The sequence below is a fragment of the Oryctolagus cuniculus genome, chromosome 6, assembly GCF_051225735.1.
Source record: "Oryctolagus cuniculus isolate XC-2025 breed Fujian yellow rabbit chromosome 6, ASM5122573v1, whole genome shotgun sequence".
Taxonomy (NCBI): Eukaryota; Metazoa; Chordata; class Mammalia; order Lagomorpha; family Leporidae; genus Oryctolagus; species Oryctolagus cuniculus.
The window spans coordinates 93,088,113-93,106,635 of NC_142872.1; the positions used below are offsets into that span (position 1 = coordinate 93,088,113).

General features: G+C 40.0%; 1 protein-coding gene across 1 annotated transcript in view; it reads left to right on the forward strand.

The window, feature by feature from the left end:
• MCMDC2 (minichromosome maintenance domain containing 2) overlaps nt 1-18,523 on the forward strand; it is a 35,087-nt gene that overhangs the window by 12,571 nt on the left and 3,993 nt on the right. The window contains exons 11-15 of the mRNA XM_051844532.3: nt 6,207-6,412; nt 12,387-12,553; nt 12,985-13,164; nt 15,460-15,602; nt 17,233-17,342. Coding sequence (XP_051700492.1) covers nt 6,207-6,412; nt 12,387-12,553; nt 12,985-13,164; nt 15,460-15,602; nt 17,233-17,342 — 806 coding nt within the window. The remainder of the gene's footprint in view (nt 1-6,206; nt 6,413-12,386; nt 12,554-12,984; nt 13,165-15,459; nt 15,603-17,232; nt 17,343-18,523) is intronic.

Consider the following 18,523-nt stretch of genomic DNA (forward strand, 5'->3'; position numbering starts at 1 on the left):
TTTTGCCATCTGATGGGTGGAAAATGCTGTTTGATTTTAATTTCCATTTCATTAATTGGAAAAACTTTTGGCATCATTAAGGGCTTATTAAAACCTTATATTATTTTTCTATGAACCTCCTCTTCATGATCATTATTCATTTTTTATTGCAATATTCACATATTTCTTATTGATTTGTGATGCTTGTTGAAAATCAAGGCGCTTGTCTTTTCCTGTTCATCATTAACCTTTTGACTTTTGTTATGGTATTTGGGGCTGTATGACAGATTTGGTTTTTGTTTCTCATTCAAAATAATCAATGAGGTTTTTTTTTTATTTTAAGATTTTATTTATTTACTTGAGAGGTAGAGTTACAGATAAAGAGAGGAAGAGACAGAGAGAAAGGTCTTCTATCCACTGGTTCATTCCCCAAATGGCCGCAACAATCGGAACTGGGCCTATCTGAAGCCAGGAGCCAGGAGCTTCTTCTGGGCCTAAGCACTTGGGCCATCTTCTACTGCTTTCCCAAGCACATTAGCAGAGAGCTGGATCAGAAAACAAACTGCTGGGGACACAAACCAGCACCACAGACAGAGGCTTAGCCTACTATGCCACAGTGCCGGCCCCAGTCAATGAGCCTTGACAAATGCATATATTCCTGTAATCACCACCACACTAAAAAACAGAAAATTTCCATCACTCCAGAAATTTCCCTCTTCTAGTCAGTACTATCTCCACAGGCGATTTGCGTCCCAGTAGATTAATTTTCCTGATCTTGAACTTAATATAAATAGAATAATGTAGTGCATTTTTGGGGATCTAGTTATCTTTCGCTCAACATAATGTTTTTGAAATTATTCCATTTGTGTGCATCAGTAGTTCATTGTTTTGACTGATGAAGAATTTCTCATGATATGAGTGTCAATATTTGTTTATCCATCCTCTTAACTGATGGCCATTTGGATTTTGCATGTTTTGACAGTTATTTAAAAAACTTCCATGAACATTCTTTTTTTTTTTTTAAGATTTATTTTATTTATTTGAAAGGCAATGTTACAGAAAGAGAGGGAGCAAGTGATCTTCCATTTGCTGGTCTACTCCCCAGATGGCTGCAACACATGGGGCTGGAACAGGCAAAAGCAAGGAGCCAGGAACTAGGAGCTTCATCCCAGTCTCCCACCTGGGCTCAGGAGCCCAAAGACTTGGGTCACCTTCTGCTGCTTTCCCAGGCACATTAGCCCGAAGCTGCATCGGAAGCAGGGCAGCTGGGACTCCAACTAACACCCATATGGTATCCTGCATTGTAGGCAGTGGCTTAACCTGCTATGCCACAATCACAGGCCATAAACATTCTTTTATTTTCTTTTAAAGATTTATTTTATTTATTTGAAAGACAGAGTTACAGAGAGAAGTACAGCCAGAGAGAGAGAGAGAGAGAGAGAGAGAGAGAGAAATCATCCATTCTGCTGGTTCACTCTCCAAGTGACTGAAACAGCCAGAGCTGAGCTGATCCGAAACCAGAAGCCAGAAGCTTCCTCCAGGTCTCCCATGTGGGTGCAGGGGCCCAGGGAGTTGAGCCATCTTCCACTGCTTTCCCAGGCCATAGAAGAGAGCTGGATCGGAAGAGGAGCAGCCAGGACTTAAACTGGCACCCATATGGGATGTCAGTGCTGCAGGCTTTAACCCACTGTGCCAGGGCACCAGCCCCATAAACATACTTATATAAGCCTTTTTGTAGGCATATATTTTCATTATTTTGGGTAAATACCTAGGAGTTGATTGTAAGGTAGATATGAGTTCTACTAGTTCTGGTCCTGACCAATATTTGTTGTTTTTGGTCTTTCATTTTAGTCATTCTAGTGGATGAGAAATGGTATAATGTGGTTCTTTTTTTTTTTTTTTTTTTTTAGGATTTATTTATTTATTTTAAAGTCTGAGTTACACAGAGAGAGAATGAGAGGCAGAGAGAAAGAGGTCTTCCATTGCTCTGCTGGTTCACTCCCCAGATGGCTGGAGCTGAGCCGATCCAAAGCCAGGAGCCAGGAACTTCTTCCAGTCTCCCATATGGGTGCAAGGGCCCAAGCACTTGGGCCATCTTCCACTGCTTTCCCAGGCCATAGTAGAGAGCTGGATTGAAAGTGAAGCAGTCGGGACTCAAGATGGTGCCCATATGAGATGTTGGCCCTGCAGGTGGCAGCTTTACCCACTACGCCACAGCGGCGGCCCCAATATAACATGATTCTGCTTTGCATTTATCTGATGAGCACTGGTGTAAGCCTTTTTTGTGTGTTTATTGTATATCTTCTTTTATGAAGACACTCATTTTTTAGTTGGATTGTTCAGAATACATGTTCTTTGTCACATATGTGTATTATAAAATTTTTATCCCAGTCAAAATATTTTTAAAAAATATTTTTCTTGGGGCCGGCATTGTGGCATAGTGGGTAAAGCCACTGCCTACAACACAGGCATCCCATATGGGTGTCAGTTTGAATCCTGACTGCAACACTTCTGATCCAGCTCCCTGCTAATGCACTGGCAAAAGCAGTGGAGGATGGTCCAAGTGCATGGGCCCCTGCACCCACAAGAAGAAGCTCCTGGCTCCTGGCTTCTGTCTGACCCAGTCCTGGCCATTGTGACCATTTGGGGAATGAACCAACAGATGAAAGATTCTCTCTCTCTCTCTCTCTCTCTCTCTCTCTCTCTCTCTCTCTCTCTCTTTCCTTCTCCCTCTCTCTCCTTCTCCCTCTCCCTCTCCCTCTCTCTGTGTGACTTTGCCTTTCGAATAAATAAATCTTCAAAAAAATTTTTTCCTGAGGTTGGTACTGTGGCTTAGCGGATAAAGCCGCCACCTGCAGTGCTGGAATCCCATATGGATACCAGTTCAAGTCCTGGCTGCTCCACTTCCAATCCAGCTTTCTGCTATGGCCTGGGAAAGTAGTAGATGTCTCAAGTCCTTGGGCCCCTGCACCCAAATGGGAGACCTGAAAGAAGCTCCTGGCTCCTGGCTCCTGGCTTCGGATTGGCACAGCTCCTGCTGTTGCAGCCAATTGGGGAGTGAACCAGCGGATAGAAGACCTTTCTCTCTCTCTCTCTATGTAACTCTTTCAAATAAAAATAAATAAATCTTTTTAAAAAAGTGATAAATTTTTTTTCCCTAAAGTTATCTTTGATGAACAGATTTTTTTAGTTTTGATGAAGTTCAATTTATTAAGTTCTTTTATGATCATTGTTTTCAGGGTTCTGGTTTTATATTTTTATTTTATTTTTTATTATTTAATTTTATTTATTATTTACATTATTATTTATTATTTTATTTTTACTTATTTGTTATTTCTTTATTTTCATTTTATTTGAAAGGTAAAGATAGCTTCCATCCACACTTTCACTCCCCAAATAATCCCAACAGCTAGGACTGGACCAAGGTAAAGTCTGGAGCACAGAACCTAATCCAGGCCTACCTTAAGGGGTCAGGGACCCAAGTACTTTCAGCCATCACTGGCTGCTTCCCAGTGTGCACACTAGGAGGAAGCTGAATCAGAAGCAGAGCTAGGACTCAAATCCAGGGACTCCCATATGTGATACAGGCATCCCATGAAACACTGTGACACCTGAGCCAAATGCCCTGCCTTGGGTTCTATTTTAGAAATCTATGCCTGCCACAAGGGCATAAAGATTTTTTTTAAAGTTTCCTTCTTGGGGCAGGTGTTGTGGATCCTCGGGTTAAGTTGCTGCCTGCAACACTGGCATCCCATATCTAAGTGCTGGTTCAAATCCATACTGCTCTGTTTCTGATCTAGCTCCCTGCAATGTGCCTGGGAAAGCAGTGGAAAATGTCTCTAGTGCTTGGGCCCCTACCATCCACATGGGAAATTTGGATGGAATTCTGGGCTTCTACTTCAATCTGGCCCAGCCCTGGATGTTGTGGCCATTTGAGGAGTGAATCAGTAGATGGAAGATCTTTCTCTCTCTGTGTTCCTTTTTCCCTATTATTTATCATTCAAATAATAAATACATATTTTAAAACAATTAAAAATAGAAAATTTTCTTCTAAAGTTTCTGATATGGGATGCTGGCATTACAAGTGACAGCTTCACCTGCTATGTGCCACAATGCTGGCCCCAAGGCCCTGTGTTTTCTTAATTTCATTTTCATTTGTTCTCTACAAACATAGAAATACAATTGATTTTTTTTTTTTTTTTTTTGGACAGGCAGAGTGGACAGTGAGAGAGAGAGACAGAGAGAAAGGTCTTCCTTTTGCCGTTGGTTCACCCTCCAATGGCCGCCGCGGCTGGCGTGCTGCAGCCGGCACACCGCACTGATCCGATGGCAGGAGCCAGGTACTTCTCCTGGTCTCCCATGGGGTGCAGGGCCCAAGCACTTGGGCCATCCTCCACTGCACTCCCGGGCCACAGCAGAGAGCTGGCCTGGAAGAGGGGCAACCGGGACAGAATCCGGCGCCCCGACCGGGACTAGAACCCGGTGTGCCGGCGGAGGATTAGCCTAGTGAGCCACGGCGCCAGCCCTGGGAGAAGTTTTAAAACATATTTGTGATTATTTCCCATTCCTAGACATTTGAATTTAAATGATTTGCCATGGGGATTTTTGCTGGAATGTGTTAAAAGCTCCCCAGGTGATAGTAATGCAGGATAGGGTTGAGAATCATTCCTATGTAGGCTTGTAAAAAGTTTCTTTCTACATATCATACCCTCACTTTATGTATCTTCAAGCTATTGAGTTCTTTGGAATGGTACATATACTAGTCACATTTTGTAGCATTTAACTATCTACATCTCAGAGATACTACCTCATCAGCCTTTGCATTGTGTATCTGTGTCTGCTCATTATAGTTGATTGCACTAGCAAGCTATGATTTCTGTGGTGAAGATTTGAAAGCTAAAATAAGATTCATATTCCTTTCTTAGAATTTGAATTCAAAAAATAATGAGACAGACATTAGAAACCAAAAGGATGCATCAAGAGTTGCCATGATACAGAGGCAACAGGGATAGTCAGGATGGGATATTGGAAAATCCAGTGCCAAAATTCTGAAAAAGCAAAATGAACCAATTATAGAAAGAGGAAGACCCTATTCAAATATCATCTCTCTGTAGTTTTCTGACTCCTTTCCAGGAAAGCTATACTCCTTTATGAACGTTCTCAAGACATTTTTGTAGTACTTATCACATTGTGGTTTAGGTTTTTTTTTTCTTTTTTTTTTTTTTTTTTTTTTTTTTTTTTTTTTTTTTGACAGGCAGAGTGGACAGTGAGAGAGGTTCACCCTCCAATGGCCGCCGCTGCAGCCGGCGCACCGCGCTGATCCGATGGCAGGAGCCAGGATCCAGGTGCTTTTTCCTGGTCTCCCATGGGGTGCAGGGCCCAAGCACCTGGGCCATCCTCCACTGCACTCCCTGGCCATAGCAGAGAGCTGGCCTGGAAGAGGGGCAACCGGGACAGAATCCGGCGCCCCGACCGGGACTAGAACCTGGTGTGCCGGCGCCGCAAGGTGGAGGATTAGCCTATTGAGCCACGGCGCCGGCCGTTGTTTTTGTTTTTTAATCTCTCTAGACTGTGAGCTTTCCAAGTTAAGGACTATGTTTCATATATTTGGGGTCTTCAAAAAGTTCATGGAAAACACATGAAAAGACATGCATAGGTTTCAATGTTTTTTCACTAAAATAATCTTTTCATTCCATTTTTCCACAAACTTTTTGAAGTCACAAAGTATGTTTTTATCCTTAACACATAGCTGGCATATCACAGGTACTCAATAAATATTGAATCAAAGTAAATTTAATTGGGGGTGGGCATTTGGCATAGCAATAAAGATGTCAATTAGGGCACCCACATCCCATGTTGGAGTACGGGGTTGGAGTGTCAGTTCCAGCTCCTGATTCCAGCCTTCTACTAATACATACCCTAGGAAGCAGCAATAACTAATCATATAGCTAGGTTCCTACCACCAAGGAAACCTGGATTGATAGTTACTGGCTCCCAAATTCAATCAGGTCCAGACCTGGCTATAGGGGGCATTTGGGGAATGAACCAATGAATGGGAGCTCTTTTTATCTGTGTAAATATCTTTACCTCAAATAAATATATAAATGATAAATAAACAGAATTGTAGCATCTTTTAAAAATTTATTTGTTTTCTACCTGCTAACATATTATGGCTTCTGAAAATAAAACATTAAATAATAATAATGAATAACATTATTTTTCCCTAGGCTTTTGAATTTTAGCATAAACCTTGTTCCCCGTGGTATACGCCATCTAGCCTCTACTGAAATCTTTCCTACTCTATCCAGGAATAAATATGGAACTGGAGCAGTTAGCATTCAAGCTGGCAGTGCTTTGCTAGCTAAAGGTGGTATTTGCTTTATAGGAGACTTGGCTTCGCACAAAAAAGATAAACTTGAACAGCTTCAATCAGGTAAACAACATTTTTTTCAAATTAACTTTCATCTGTTTAACCTATACTTTCATCTGAGTCAAGGAGTTTACAGTTAAGATTGTATTGTATGTGTTTAGGAATTGAAAAATTACATTGAATGCTATTTCTCATTTCAATTTTGTTAATAAAAACAAGAATTTATTTTAGCCTTGTTTTCTGTTGTGCTAACATGAGAGTTTTTAATTAGGTTAGATTTATTTCCTTTCTTTATCGATTACATTAACTAGGACTTCTAGTTCAATGCTGAAAACCATTAGTGAGAGGTGACATCTTGCCTTGTTCCTAATCTTATTAAGAAAGCTTTGAGATTCCCACCATTAAGAATATTAGCTATACATTTTTTTTTTTTGTAGATGTGCTTTATCAAGTTGAGGAAGTTCTCCTCTATTCCTAATCTGATGAGTTTTTTTAATCATCATGAATGAGCATTGGGTTTTGTCACATGCTTTTTCTGTTTCTACTAATATGATCATATGATTTTCTCCTTCAGCCTGTTACGTGATGTATTATATTGATTTTTTTTAACATTGAACCAGCCTTGCATACATGGGATAAATTCTACTTGATCATGGTGTATAGTTATTTTTTATACATGTTATATTTGATTTGCTATTATTTTGTTGGGGATTTTTGCTTTTATGTTCTTGAAAGATACTGGCCTGTAATTTTTGGTTTTGTTTTTGCTTTTCTTGAAATATGTGTGTGTGATCTGAGTATTAGGGAAATGATGGTTGGTCACATTTGTAGCAAATAAGGATATGGACAGCTGTGGACTAGGAAAAGAGCCATCAAGGCTTTCCTTGCCTTCTTGACACGAATGTACAAGAATGCTCACTGCACATAGTATATCCCTTCTCCCTATCTATTTTATTTGAGAGGCAGAGAGACTGAGAGAGCTAGAGCTCCCATCTGCCTGTTCACTCTCTAAATGTCCAAGACTGCAATGGATGGGGCTGGGCCAAGCTGAAGGTAGGAGCCAGAAATTCATTTCAGGTCTCTCATGAGAGTGTCAGGGACCCAAGTAATTGAGCCAACATTTGCTTCCTTCCAGGCTGTGCATTAACAGAAAGCTGAAATTGGAAGCAGAGTCAGACTCTGATATGGCACATGGGCATCCCAACCTGGTGTCTTAAGTGTTAGGCCAAGCACCTGGCCCATAATTTTATCTTTGAATTTATCTATTTTTTAAGGAAGTGCAGTGAGAAAATGGAGATTGAAAGTGACCAGAAGAGACACATGCATACATGTGTTTACCAGTCTTGCTGCTCTATTCCTAAAATATTTATGACCACTGTGTTGCTTCCATAACACACTGAATTTGGATTCACTTTGAATTTTGTTGGACTGCCATGCATGGTGTGTGTATTGCAATTCAGTGCTCATATTCTATATCAAAAGGTCATCAACTGTGTAAGAGGGGAGGCCAATAGTCACAAAAGGCCATGCCTTCCTTTTGAACCAAACACTTTAAAAAAAATTATTTATTTATGTAAAGGCAGAGTTAGAGAGAGGAGTCACAGAGAGAAACCTTCCATCTGCTAGTTCACTTCCCAAATGGCCACAACAAGGCCTCCTCTGGGTCTCCCATGTGAGTACAGGGGCCCAAGGAATTGGGCCATCCTCTGCTGCTTTCCCAGGCACCCCAGTAAGGAGCTAGATTGGAAGTGGAGCAGCTGGGACTCCAACCAGTACCCATATGGGATGCCAGTGTTGCAGGCAAGCTTTACCTGCTATGCCACAGCACCAGCCCCTGAACCAAACACTTCTAATGCAGAAAGAAAGAAATGGTGTTTTTTAAAATTTTTTTAACTTTTATTTAATGAATATAATTTCCAAAGTACAGCTTATGAATTACAGTGGCTTTTCACCCCCCATAACTTCCCTCCCACCCGCAACCCTCTCCTCTCCCGCTCCCTCTCCCCTTCCATTCACATCAAGATTCATTTTCTTTTTCTTTTTTTCTTTTTTTTTTGACAGGCAGAGTGGACAGTGAGAGAGAGACAAAGAGAAAGGTCTTCCTTTTGCCGTTGGTTCACCCTCCAATGGCCGCCACGACCGGCGCGCTGTGGCCAGCGCATCACGCTGATCCGAAGGCAGGAGCCAGGTGCTTCTCCTGGTCTCCCATGGGGTGCAGGGCCCAAGGACTTGGGCCATCCTCCACTGCACTCCTGGGCCATAGCAGAGAGCTGGACTGGAAGAGGAGCAACTGGGACAGCATCTTGCGCCCCGACCGGGACTAGAACCCAGTGTGCTGGCGCCGCAGGCAGAGGATTAGCCTATTGAGCCGCAGCACCAGCCAAGATTCATTTTCAATTATCTTTATATACAGAAGATCAATTTAGCATATATTAAAGATTTCAACAGTTTGCACCCACACAGAAACACAAAGTGTAAAATACTCTTTGAGTACTAGTTATAGCAGCAATGGTGTTTTAAGAAACATAAATGACCGGCCGGTGCCATGGCTCACTAGGCTAATCCTCCACCTGCGGCACCGGCACCCCGGTTCTAGTCCTGGTTGGGGCGTTGGTCCTGTCCAGGTTGCCCCTCTTCCAGTCCAGCTCTCTGCTGTGGCCCGGGAAGGCAGTGGAAGATGGCCCAGGTCCTTGGGCCCTGCACCTGCATGGGAGACCAGGAGGAAGCATTAGCTCCTGGCTTTGGATCAGCGCAGCATGCTGGCCGTAGCGACCATTTCGGGGGTGAACCAATGGAAGGAAGACCTTTCTCTCTGTCTCTCTCTCTCTCACTGTCTAATTCTGCCTGTCTTAAAACAAACAAACAAAAAAAACATAGATGACCAACAAACCCCTTTAGCATCCTTTCTTACCTGGTTATATCTCTTTATTTGCCAACCACTTATACTGAAAATGATATAGCTGAGGATAGAAACTATTGGTGAAATGTGTGTATGTCAAGCCATGAAATAAGTTTTATGCAGTATCTTCACTGTTCTGGTTAGAGTGTGCATTTATGAATTACTAGTGCTTCCACATATAGGGTAAATTCTCACATATTTGCCATTGCGGGGCCGGCAATGTGGCATAGTGGGTAAAGCCACCACGTGCAGTGCCAGCATCCCATTGGGCACCTAGAATAGCAATTATTTCTATTACATTTTTAACAGCTTTATTGGTATTCACACATCATACAGTTAACCCACTTAAATTGTGCATACAGTTCAGTGCTTTTGAGAATATTCATAGAGTTTTGCAACCATATACTACTAGCTAATATTACAGTATTTTTACCACACCAAAAGTAAATCCCTTACCCATTAGCAGTCACCTCCCAATCCTGACCTTTCCTCACACACCTATGCCTGTAGTCCCTGGCAGCCACTAATTGCTTTCTGTCTGTATAGATTCACCTATTCTGGATATTTCAAATAAATTTACCTAGCTGGACATTCCATATAAATAAATAAATGAATAAATAAATAAATAAATAAATCCTACTTCATCTAAACAGAATCATATAAATGTCATATACATGGAATACAATATGTGATCTTCTTGATTGGCTTCTTTCACTTAGCATAATGTTTTTGAGTTCCCCCATGTTGTAGCATGTATCAGTACTTAATTTCTTTTTTTGAGAGGGAGATAAATTGTGCATGAAGTTTACCATTTTAACCATTTTTAATTGTACAACCCAATGGCATTAAAAGCATAACAATATTGTATAAGCATCACTGTCCATTTCAAGAACTGTTTCATCATCCGAAACAGAAACTGTGTACCTGTGAAACAATAAGTCCCTTCTTTCCCCTCCCTCTAGCCCCTTGTAACCTCTGTTCTACTTTCCATCTCTGTAATTTGTCTATTAATAGAACAACTAATTTTTATGGCTGAATAATATTCTATTATATGATACCACTTAAAACTTTTGTTTGGGGGAGGACCCAGCATTGTGGTTCGGTTGCTGCCTGCAATGGCAACCTCCCATATTGAAGTGCATTCTGGCCATTGCGGCCATTTGGGGAGTTGAACCAATGGATGGAAGATGTCTTTCTCTCTGTGTCTCTCTCTCTCTCTCTGTGTGCCTCTCTCTCTCTCTCTCTCTCTTCTTTCTCCTCTCTCCTCTCTCCTGTCATTCTGCCTTTAAATTTAAATTTGAGACCAGAAAGACTGGAAGAAAGAGCTCCCATCCTCTGGTTCACTCCTGAAATGTCTGTAATGACCAGATGGGTCTGAGGCCTAAACTGGGAACTGGGAACTAGGAACTGAATCCAGGTCTCCCATGTGGGTGGCAGGAACCCAATTCACTTGAGTCGTCATCACTGCCTCCCAGGGTCTACAGTCAGCTGGAAGCTGGAGTCAGGAGCTACAGGTGGGCATCAAACTCAAGCATTTCAATATTGGATGAGGGCATGTCAACCACTAGGCCAAATACCAGTCATACTTTTTAAAATATTCTTTCATCTGTGGGTAGAAGCTTGTGTTGTTTCCACTATTTGGTTGTTGTGAATAGTGTTCCTATGAGCACTGATACACAAGTATCTATTTGAATCCCTGTATTCAACTTTTTTGGGTATATACCTACAAGTGGAATTCCTGGGCCTCATGGTAACTCTGTTTAACTTATTGAGAATCACGTTTTCCACAGTGGCCACACCATTGTACATTCTCATCAGTAATGAATAGGGAGTCCAATTTCACCATATCATCTCTAAAACATTTTATAGGTAAAATTACATTTTATAAGTAATATGCTTAAAGGGAAAGGCTTTGTATATTAGCACTTTTCATAGAAGAATTTTTCTGAATTTTTGAACAAGAGCCCAGATTTTCATTTTACACAAGGCTCCATAAATTAGGTAATGGGAGCTGCCTACTAGAATGACAAAAATTAAGAATACTTACAATAAAAAAGTAGTGTTGATGAGGTGGAACATCTAGGATTTTCATATATTGTTTGTGGAAGTATAAAATGATACAGCCATTTTGCAAACTTCCCTGGCAGTTTCTTTATTATGAAGTTAAATATGCATGCATCTTCTTTTAAAGTATTTATTTATTTGAAAGACAGATAAAGAAAAGAGGGAGGGAGGGATAGAGAGATCGATCTTCCATCCACTGGTTCACTCCCCAAATAGCTTTAACAGCCAGATCTGAACATGCTGAAGCCAGGAGCTTGTAACTCCATTCTGGTCTCCCATATGGGTGACAGGGGCCCAAGTACTTGAGCAATCTTCTTCTGCCTTTCCAGGTGCATTAGCAGGAAACTGGATCAGAAGTAGAGTTGCTGGGACTTGAAACAATACTCCAATATGGAATGCTAGTGTTGCAAACAGTGGCTTAACCTTTTACACCACAACACTGGCCCCATATAAAATATACATTGATCCTATGACCCATGAGAAAGAGGTGAAAGAAAGAATAGGATGTTTCTACATTTTGGCTTTTAGGTGGATGGATCATGATGCCACCAAGTGTGAATAATGAACATAGAGATATGGGGGTTGGGGAAGAGTTGAATAATGAGTTGATTTTGAATATGTTGAATGTGAGATATATTTCCCTCAGTCATTGTAGTTCATATTCCTGTCTTGTCTTCTCTTATTCCTACATATGTGGCCAACTTTGTTTCATTTTGCTAACACATGAAAGTACATTCTTAATTTCAGTCTCCCTTGTAAGCCTGCACTATACAACCAACCTCCTAGCCCACTGCCTGTTCCATCCAGATGCCTAATCACAATTCCAGCTATGTGCTTTAGACTGCTGGTTCTCATCAGATCATGGGACATGTAAACATTCAAATATTTTTCTTGTCTTGTTCTTTTCTGAAAGATACTATAGTTTAATTGTGTCTTTCGAAGCAGTCAAATTTACTTGTGTCTTCACTATAGAAATTTAGGCAGTAAAATTCTATACAGTACTATTTGTTATTGATGTACAGAGTTATAGGCCAAAATGAACTGAAATAACATATGGATAATGTCTTCTGACAGTTCTGGAGAGCAGAAGCATTAGAGTATACATCCCAGGGAAGAAGTTTGGGGATGATATTGATCAACAAATGACCTTTCCAGTTCAGTGCAGTTTTTGGTCTTTTGTTGATATGGATTCATCTTTAAGAAGAAATGCACAGAAAACCAATACTCTAATTGGTCAGATGGTAAGGAATACATACATTTTATTGTTAAATTGTTGTTCAGGGAATTTGTCACAGATTTTAATCTACCTTCTTAATGTTTTTATTATTAACTCATTCACATACTTTACCAGGTACTACAAATAAGTTATGACCTAGTAGTTTAAAAATTTTATGTTTTTAGTCATCAAATCAGGTTTCTGCTCAGTAGAAACTACTTAAATAGGTAGTAAGAGAATCTTTAATGAATAATGAATAAAAATGCTCAGTAAAGAGGCTGTTTAAAAAAGTCAATCACCACAAAGTTCCCAGTTTACTCAGAAATTGTCTTAAATAATGATTAATAATTATTTACATAACAAATTATACATATGATTGATTTATAATTAATTATGTCTAAGTTATTAAAATGTCAGAGTTTTCTGCTTGCCTATTACCTTTTTGGTTTGATGTAGGATTGCAGTTTGATTCCAGCTAACCTGGTAGAGGCATTTGGATTATTAATTAACTGCAGTGAATCATCTTCTTGCCATCCACTTTTGCCTACCGTGCAACATACTTTAAAGAAAGCCATTGATCCTGAAGGGTTGCTTTATGTAGCTTCTAAACAGTTCACAACTGAAGATTTTGAAAAGGTAAAAGGTAGATAAAATGATTAACCAGAATGCTTGTGCTAATGTTTCCCAATTGAAAAAGAAATTCCTGGGCCAGCACCGTGGCTCACTAGGTTAATCCTCTACCTGCAGTGCCGGTACTCCTGGTTCTAGTCCTGGTTGGGGCGCCAGGTTCTGTTCCGGTTGCTCCTCTTCCAGTCCAGCTCTGCTGTGGCCCAGGAAGGCAGTGGAGGATGGCTTAAGTGCTTGGGCCCTGCACCCGCATGGGAGACCAGGAAGAAGCACCTGGCTCCTGGCTTCGGATCAGCACAGCGCGCCGGCCGTGGCGGCCATTTCGGGGGTGAACCAATGGAAGGAAGACCTTTTTCTCTGTCTCTCTCTCTCTCACTGTCTAACTCTGCTTGTCAAAAGCAAAAAAAAAAAAAAAAAGAAATTCCTTTGAAGGTGCACTTTGCTTTATTTAGGATTCTTTTATTCCAGCTAGCTTCCAGTTTTTTAACCCTTTTAATGACATTGTATAGAAATAATTTAGAATTATAATTAAATAAACTGTATAAGGAAATTTGTATTAAATATTGACTTTTTCTTTGTACCACTGTTCTAATAACCATAGCTTAAATAACATCAATGAAAAGAAAACAAAAGAAGAGTATTTTTATAGAAAATTATGATAGGCTGTACAGCTATTTACACATTGAAAGAGAGTTCCTTTTAAGAATGCCTTCAGAGTTCTGACTTCGGAGAATATCTAGCATGCTTCACTAACCCATTTCAGTGTCCTGACATTTTGAAAACATGTACGCATGTGCAGAGAACCTGACAGCAGATTACAATGTAGTGTTTTTCAAGGCTGTCAAAGGTACTCAAGTATTTATAACTAAAATCCTACTAACAGAAGTCTGCCCACAGCTGTATGGAGGCAATCCCTAAAGGGGCTGATAACTAGAATCCACTACTGACAGCACTCCCAGTAGCTCAGGCAGCAAGTCCTTTCCTAAAGGGAATATAGGTGGCAAATCATCATGTCACTATAGGAAAAAACAGAGAAGGAAACTGATGTAAATAGTGTTAATATCTGGTTCTGGAGGCCTGGAGAGAATTGCAGAGTACAAGAAAGATAAAGAAGATAGGACATATTCATTCCAGAATATGTCAATATACTTTTTAAAAAATATTATAGCTAATATCAACATTATAGTTAATTTCTCCTTTTAGTTCAGAGTTGAAAAAGTAAACAACTAGGATAGCAAGAAATCTGGAAATAACGGCATGGAATAAAGGCTTGAGGAACAGATTCACAAAAAAAAAAAAAAGCATAAAACTCAAGAGAAAATTGATAATCATTGTATTGAAGAATTATGCTCCATCCAAATCTCAGTGAATTTCCAAGGCCCCCCTTCCTAGCAGCAAGTCTTTGAATAATACAAGTAGTAACCATATATTGAACACCTGTTATGTTTCAAATTGTATTGTGTCTTGGATATGGGTAGAACAGTCCCAACTCCGTAGGTGGGGACTGGGATCCAGTGTAATGTTGACAGATGTTAGAAGGGGGTCCCTTACAGTGTCTCATTCATTACAAATGATAAGTGTTCTTTAAAAGGAAGGAAGGGAAGTAAAAGGGGATGGGGCAATGAAAGGAAGTTATAAAGAAATTTAAAAAATTAAAGCCATTCAAAGGGAAATGAACTTCTGGGGGAGGTAAACCTGCAAGAACATTTGTGCACTGAGAGGGAGATTATTCTGGATAAAGTTTAATTTTCTTTACAATTATAAGACCATGATTTAAAGTGCTCAGTGATTTGGGGATGGCCTTAGATATTAATTTTTTTTTTTTTTTTTTTTTTTTGACAGGCAGAGTGGACAGTGAGAGAGAGAGACAGAGAGAAAGGTCTTCCTTTGCCGTTGGTTCACCCTCCAATGGCCGCCGCTGCAGCCGGCGCACCGCGCTGATCCGATGGCAGGAGCCAGGAGCCAGGTGCTTTTCCTGGTCTCCCATGGGGTGCAGGGCCCAAGCACCTGGGCCATCCTCCACTGCACTCCCTGGCCATAGCAGAGAGCTGGCCTGGAAGAGGGGCAACCGGGACAGAATCCGGCGCCCCAACCGGGACTAGAACCCGGTATGCCGGCGCCGCAAGGTGGAGGATTAGCCTATTGAGCCACGGCGCCGGCAGTTGCCTTAGATATTAATTTAATTTTTATGTAAATAAAATACTCAAACTTTAAAAAGTAAAATTGCAATATACATTGGATTTTTGTTATATGTACACTATAAAACATCTTGAATCTCTTAAATTTTTCTCACTTTTAATTTAGCTACTGGCTTTTGCAAAGAATTTGAATGTAGAATTCAGCTTGGAAGCAGAAAGAATGATTCATGGCTATTACCTAGCAAGTCGCAGAATCAGAACAGATTCTGTATATGGATCAAAACTGTCAGCATCTGCATTAAGATATTTGTAGGTATTAAATTTCAAGATTTTAAAGCTTGTATTAACTTTTAAGTGATATGTTTAATTAACTTACTGATTTTACATGCTTTTTTGTTAGATTGCTAGTTGGTTGGTTTATAATTTACCTAGTTCTGGGGCCGGCACTGTGGCACAGCAGGTAAAGCCACTGCCTGCAGTGCTGGCATCCCACATAGATGCTGGCTGGAGACCCAACTGCTCTACTTCAGATCCAGCTCTCTGCTATGGCCTGGGAAAGCAGTAGAACATGGCCCAAGTCCTTGGGCTCCTGCCTCTGAGTGGGAGACCTGGAAGAAGCTCCTGGTTTCAGTCTGGCCCAGCCCTGGGTGTTGAGGTCATTTGAGAAGTGAACCAGTGGATGGAGCGGTTTTCTTTCTGCCTCTGCCTCTCTATAATTCTGCCTTTTGAATAAATAAATAAATATTTTAAAAAATTTTACCCTGTTCCAAAAGAATTTAAGGTGGTTTAACAATTCTGATTGCTATATTGTTACTTCTTTTGAACTTACACATTTTTTTCACTGAATTAATTATATTAGATCTCATTATGAGTTGTGTCTGAGAAAAGTACATCGATGTCAAATACAAAGGATTTATATTCTAGATATTTTGTAGTTGAACCTAACAAGAATTCTTAGGTATATTGTTTCTTGTACTTTAAAATATTTTAATCGTCCATCTATTATTGCTCCTTAAAAAGTTTAAAAATAATTCATTTTTATTATAAAAGAAAGTACGGACATTATAAAACCTCTAAAATGATGAGTAAAGTATCTTCTTACCTCAGCCATTCTGACCTATTCCACCTCTCAGAGATAATATCTCTCTATCTCTTTTTTAAAGATTTATTTGTTTATTTGAAAGGCAGAGTTACAGAGGAGAGAAGGAGAGAGAGAGAGAGATCTTCCATCCACTGGTCCACTCTCCAAATGGCTACATTGACCAAGGCTGGGCAAGACTGAAGCCAGGAGCCAGGAGCTTCTTCTCTGTCTTTCTCTTTCTCTGTAACTCTGCCTCTCAAATTAAAACAAACAAACAAACAAACAAACTTTCTTTCATGCATAAAAATGGTGTTTGTAAAATTGTTTCTACTACATTATTATTATGAAAAAATTAAAAATAAATAGAAACAGAATGCCTCATGAAGCAGTCACTACCAGGAGAGGTTCAGAAGAGACTAGATAATGAATAACATGGGGTATTCTAAAGGAAATTCAGTTATCTGATGGGAGTTTAAACTTTTAAACTCTAAGATCCTTTCTGACATGGAAACTGTAGGATTCTATGGAGACTTCAAAAAATATTGAAGATGTATCTATAAGAGATAGGTTCCCAACAGTCTATTTAATTCAATAGAACTTGGGATGGGGTATGGAATGTTTACTAGAAGCCAGGATAGAAACCAACTGTTTAATACTAAGTCAAGAACCTTGCTTATTCTCTAACAGTCTGTTTTAAGTGGGCAGGAAAAAATACTTTGAAACCCAACATTTTTTAAAAAGAAAATGCTAATCTTTAAGCTGTGGCTAAGGTTCACATATGTATTAACTGTTCCTGCCAAAATACATATTATTTTTGTAATATAACACATTTTGATTGGCACCAATTTTCCTTTTTAGAGTTTCCCTATCTGAAGCACATGCTCGACTGAACTTAAGGAATAAAGTGCTCAAAGAAGATGTGCTAATTGCAGCCTTATTATTTGAAACATCTCTCACATTGAAATACGGTAATGTAGTCGATTATTAATGGTCTCAAAACTTAAATATTCTTAGTCCATGAAATTAAAATATTACATATATTTAAATAATTTTTTGAGATGCAGAGAAACAAGAGAGCTCCATCCTCTGGTTCATTCCCCAAGCGTCCACAGTGACCCAATGGAAAGCTATGAGCCAGGAACTCAATCTAGGTCCCCCATTTTGGGAAAGGAACCCAACCACTTCAGCCATTACTATTGCCTCCAAGGATCTGCATTACTAGGAATCTGGAGTCAGGAATGAAGTTGAGTATTGGAGTCAGGAGTGAAGTTGAACATTGAACTCAGGCACTTCATTATGGGATGGAGGAATTTTTTTAAAGATTTATTTATTTGAAAGAGTTAAACAGAGAAAGGAGAAAGAAAGAGTGTGTGTGAGAGGTCTTCCATCTGCTGGTTCACTCCTCAATTGGCTGCAACGGCCAGAGCTGCACCGATCAGAAGCCAGGAGCCAGGAGCTTCCTCTGGGTCAGGAGCCTAAGGACTTGGGCCATCTTCTACTGCTTCCCAGGCCATAGCAAAGAGCTAGATTGGAAGTGGAGCAGCCAGGACTCAAACTGGCACCCATATGGGATGCAGACACTGCAGGCAGTGGCGTTTACCTACTATACCACAGCGCCGGCCCCACGATATAGGAATCTTAATCAGCATCTTTAATCACCAGGCCAAATGCCAACCTGTAAATATTATTTTAAATAAAATATCCCTGTTCATAAGGCCTATCTAAAGTTGAATATTTACTAATTGTTTCTAGGTAGTGTCATCATCTGACATTTCCTTATTATGTATTATTATTTTTATATTTGAACTTTTGCATTGCTTAGAGTTCTGGGGGGAAAAGTATTTAATATAATATATGAAATGATTTTCTCTTCCTTCTAGAATATGCAGTGACGACTTAAGTAGTTGAGTCTCTAGCGTTCATGTGGGAGGCCCAGATTAAGTGCCGTGCTCCCAGCTTTGGCCAGGCCTAACCCTGGTTTTTGCAGGTATTTGGGAGTGAGCCAGCAGATAAGTACTGTCTCTTTCTGTCTCTCAATTTTTTAAAAATAAAACCAACCATTCTTAACCTGGGATCCATGGAGTCCTAGGTGCTTGTGAATCCCTAAATTGTTTACAAATTTTTATGTGTATGCCTTATACCTTTTTCC